This window comes from Dendrobates tinctorius, unplaced genomic scaffold, assembly GCF_039654945.1.
Source record: "Dendrobates tinctorius isolate UK_male_01 unplaced genomic scaffold, ASM3965494v1 ptg000056l, whole genome shotgun sequence".
NCBI lineage: Eukaryota > Metazoa > Chordata > Amphibia > Anura > Dendrobatidae > Dendrobates > Dendrobates tinctorius.
Window position 1 is genome coordinate 19,722,501 of NW_027361724.1, and position 4,005 is coordinate 19,726,505.

At 52.3% G+C, this 4,005-nt stretch overlaps 1 protein-coding gene across 1 annotated transcript; it reads right to left on the minus strand.

The window, feature by feature from the left end:
- Positions 1 to 729: 729 nt before the first annotated feature.
- Positions 730 to 2,161, minus strand: LOC141091879 (nuclear pore complex protein Nup160-like). The gene is made up of 3 exons (XM_073577628.1): positions 1,519 to 2,161; positions 1,346 to 1,440; positions 730 to 785 (listed from the first exon to the last, which is right to left on the minus strand). Exons 1-3 carry the CDS (start codon positions 1,657 to 1,659, stop codon positions 764 to 766), a joined length of 258 nt encoding a protein of 85 aa, XP_073433729.1. The 5' UTR covers positions 1,660 to 2,161; the 3' UTR covers positions 730 to 763.
- Positions 2,162 to 4,005: the final 1,844 nt, after the last annotated feature.

Here is a 4,005-nt window from a genome sequence, read left to right on the forward strand (position 1 = left end):
TCAATGGTGCACTAGCCGCACACACACACAGTGCAAGCCATTCAGGCTGCTAGTACTTGGGCTCGTTCAGAGCCCACGTGCTGGTGAAGGTGTGATTCAGAGCCCACGTGCTGGTGATTGGTGAGGGTGTGATTCAGAGCCCACGTGCTGGTGATTGGTGAGGGTGTGATTCAGAGCCCACGTGCTGGTGATTGGTGAGGGTGTGATTCAGAGCCCACGTGCTGGTGATTGGTGAGGGTGTGATTCAGAGCCCACGTGCTGGTGATTGGTGAGGGTGATTCAGAGCCCACGTGCTGGTGATTGGTGAGGGTGATTCAGAGCCCACGTGCTGGTGATTGGTGAGGGTGATTCAGAGCCCACGTGCTGGTGATTGGTGAGGGTGATTCAGAGCCCACGTGCTGGTGATTGGTGAGGGTGTGAGCAGGCACACCCACACAGATATGCTATGTAACCCCTATTCGAATGTTTGCCTCTAACTTCTATTCTCTGGAGTTCTCTTTCAAAGGCAAAATCAGGCCTACTCACTAAGGGGTTAAATGCAAATGGGATACATGGGACAATCATGATACTCTGAAAGCGCACTTCATGGGAGGTCTGTACTCCAATATTCTACCCATATAATGTACTAATATAGTACATACCGTATCTACAGTAATGCTACAGACCTACCAATATATAGTAACTTCCGTACCTATATATAGTAATACTATTGCTGCCTTAGACTGCTACTATATTAACCTGTATCTACTGCTGCTGGACGCCATTACTGGCTGCGGGATCCATCTCTATAATAATAAAAATAAATAAATCTTTCAGTCACATGGCTTCTTGTTTTTCTTTTGTTTAATACGAGTGTGGCAGAGCATGGAGCTACAGCCACTACAGTGTATAGCGCAGGTACAACAGACCCAGTGATACAGATGAACCCCAGTAGATATCACAGGTGCACGAGTCCGTAATGACGGAGTGTGCTCCTGAATGCGCACCTTCACTGCCCTGATAAACAAAACAGCATCAGGACAATTGCAGCCTGGCAGCCAATCAAAGCACGGAGCTGCAGAGCCAATACATTCCCAACCACTGAGGTGCATGTACGCTACAGGAGAGGAGCGGGTGTACGGAGCGGCTCAAGATCAGGGACAGACGCGAAAGAGATGCTTCCATCCTCCATCTGGCCATGTATGGAGCATACGCTGGGGTCTAAGGCTCAGGCACAACGTACTCATCTCCGCCCCACACCACGAGCTGTCAACCCTGCACCCCACACCACGCTCAGTCCTGCACCCCACACCATGAGCCATCAGACCCCCGCCCCACACCACGAGCCAGCGGACCTCAGTCTCACCTGCTATGTTCGGGAATATGTGCGAGAGCGTCGTACGACTGGCTGTTCTGTCCCAAATCCAGGTGATACTTGAAGGTACGAGTCCTCAAAGTCGCCTACAATCAGGACACATCTGGTCACTCACCAAAAAATATCATAGATACATAGAGACGAGAGCTTGTACATGGCATTACCTGACTTTTCAGGTCGTCAACAGTCTCCAAAATAGCCAATGTGGCTAATTGAATCAGCAGCTCTTTCCAACCCACACCTTCCAGGAGACGCAGCACCTGGGAATAAAGGCAACAGCTTGCTAGAGGCAGAATACGGATCATACGGCAGAGTGGCAAATGGTGGAGACACAGAAATGCGCGCTCATGAATGTCCGCCTTCTGCTCCTTAGGGTTCACGTTGCAGATTGTGGTGCAGATTTTTGCACGCAGATTTGGCTAAATCTGCAGGTAAAATGACCTGCGTTTTACCTGCGGATTTAGTGCGTATTAGCCTGCGGTTTGACACCTGTAATGGATCAGGTGTGAAACCGCTGTGGATTCCGCACAAAGAAGTGACATGCTGCAAATTTTAAACCACAGCAAATCGACGCGGAAAAATACGTAACGTATGCAGTGCGTTTTTCATTTTCCAAAGACTTAAATGGTACTCTACAACGCAGCAGAAACTGCTGCGGATCCGCAGGGCTAAATCCGCAGCGCAATCCGCAACGTGTGCACACACCCTAAATGTGCAGTGAGAGGCAGAAATGCGTGCTCCGGAATGCGTGGACACGCAGCACCTGGGAATAATGGCAACAGCTTACTATAGGTAGAATATGGATCATATGGCAGAGTGGCAAACGGTGGAGAGGCAGAAATGTGCGGAGACGCTGCACCTGTGAAATGCATGCCCAGCAACTGTCAAACGCGCCTAGCACATGTGAAATATGCGCCCAGCACCAGTCAAATGCGCAGACTCTGCACCTGTGAAATGCGTAGATGCTGCACCTGTGAAAAGCGCGCCTAGCACCTGTGAAATTCGCAGACGCTGCACCTTTGAAAACTGCGCCCAGAACCTGAGAAATGCGCAGACGCTGCACCTGTGAAAAGCGCGCCCAGCACCTGTGAAATGAGCAGACGCTGCACCTGTGAAAAGCGCGCCAAGCACCTGTGAAATGCGCAGACGCTGCACCTGTGAAATATGCGCCCAGCACCTGTGAAATATGCGCCCAGCACCTTTGAAATGCGCGCCCAGCACCTGTGAAATGCGCAGACGCTGCACCTGTGAAATGCGCAGACGCTGCACCTGTGAAATGCGCAGACGCTGCACCTGTGAAATATGCGCCCAGCACCTGTGAAATGCGCACCTGATAAATGCGCAGACGCTGCACCTGTGAAATATGCACCCAGCACTAGTGAAATGCGCAGACGCTGCACCGGTGAAAAGCGCGCCCAGCACCTGTGAAATATACGCCCAGCACCTGTGAAATGCGCACCTGTTAAATGCGCAGACACTGCACCTGTGAAATATGCGCCCAACACCTGTCAAATGCGCAGACGCTGCACCTGTGAAATGTGCAGACGCTGCACCTGTGAAAATCGCGCCAAGCACCTGTGAAATGTGCGGACGCTGCACCTGTGAAATGCGCAGACGCTGCACCTGTGAAATGCGCAGACGCTGCACCTGTGAAATATGCGCCCAGCACCTGTGAAATGCGCACCTGATAAATGCGCAGACGCTGCACCTGTGAAATATGCACCCAGCACTAGTGAAATGCGCAGACGCTGCACCTGTGAAAAGCGCGCCCAGCACCTGTGAAATATACGCCCAGCACCTGTGAAATGCGCACCTGTTAAATGCGCAGACACTGCACCTGTGAAATATGCGCCCAACACCTGTCAAATGCGCAGACGCTGCACCTGTGAAATGTGCAGACGCTGCACCTGTGAAAATCGCGCCAAGCACCTGTGAAATGTGCGGACGCTGCACCTGTGAAAATCGCGCCCAGCACCTGTGAAATGCGCAGACGTTGCACCGGTGAAAAGCGCGTCCACACCTGTGAAATGCGCAGACACTGCACCTGTGAAATATGCGCCCAGCACCTGTTAAATGCGCAGACGCTGCACCTGTGAAATATGCGCCCAGCACCTGTGAAAAGCGCAGACGCTGCACCTGTGAAAAGCGTGCCCAGCACCTGTGAAATGCTCAGACGCTGCACCTGTGAAAAGAGTGCCCAGCACCTGTTAAATGCGCAGACACTGCACCTGTAAAAAGCGCGCCCAGCACCTGTGAAATGTGCAGACGCTGCACCTGTGAAAATCGCGCCCAGCACCTGTGAAATGCGCAGACGCTGCACCGGTGAAAATCGCACCCAGCACCTGCAAAATATGCGCAGACGCTGCACCTGTGAAATGCGCAGACGCTGCACCTGTAAAATGCGCAGACGCTGCACCTGTAAAATGCGCAGACGCTGCACCTGTGAAATATGCGCCCAGCACCTGTGAAATGTGCAGATGCAGCAACTGTGAAATATGCGCCCAGCACCTGTGAAATGCGCAGACGCTGCACCTGTGAAATATGCGCCCAGCACCTGTTAAATGTGCAGACGCTGCACCTGTGAAATATGCGCCCAGCACCTGTGAAACATGTGCCCAGCACCTGTGAAATATGGGCAGACGCTGCACCTG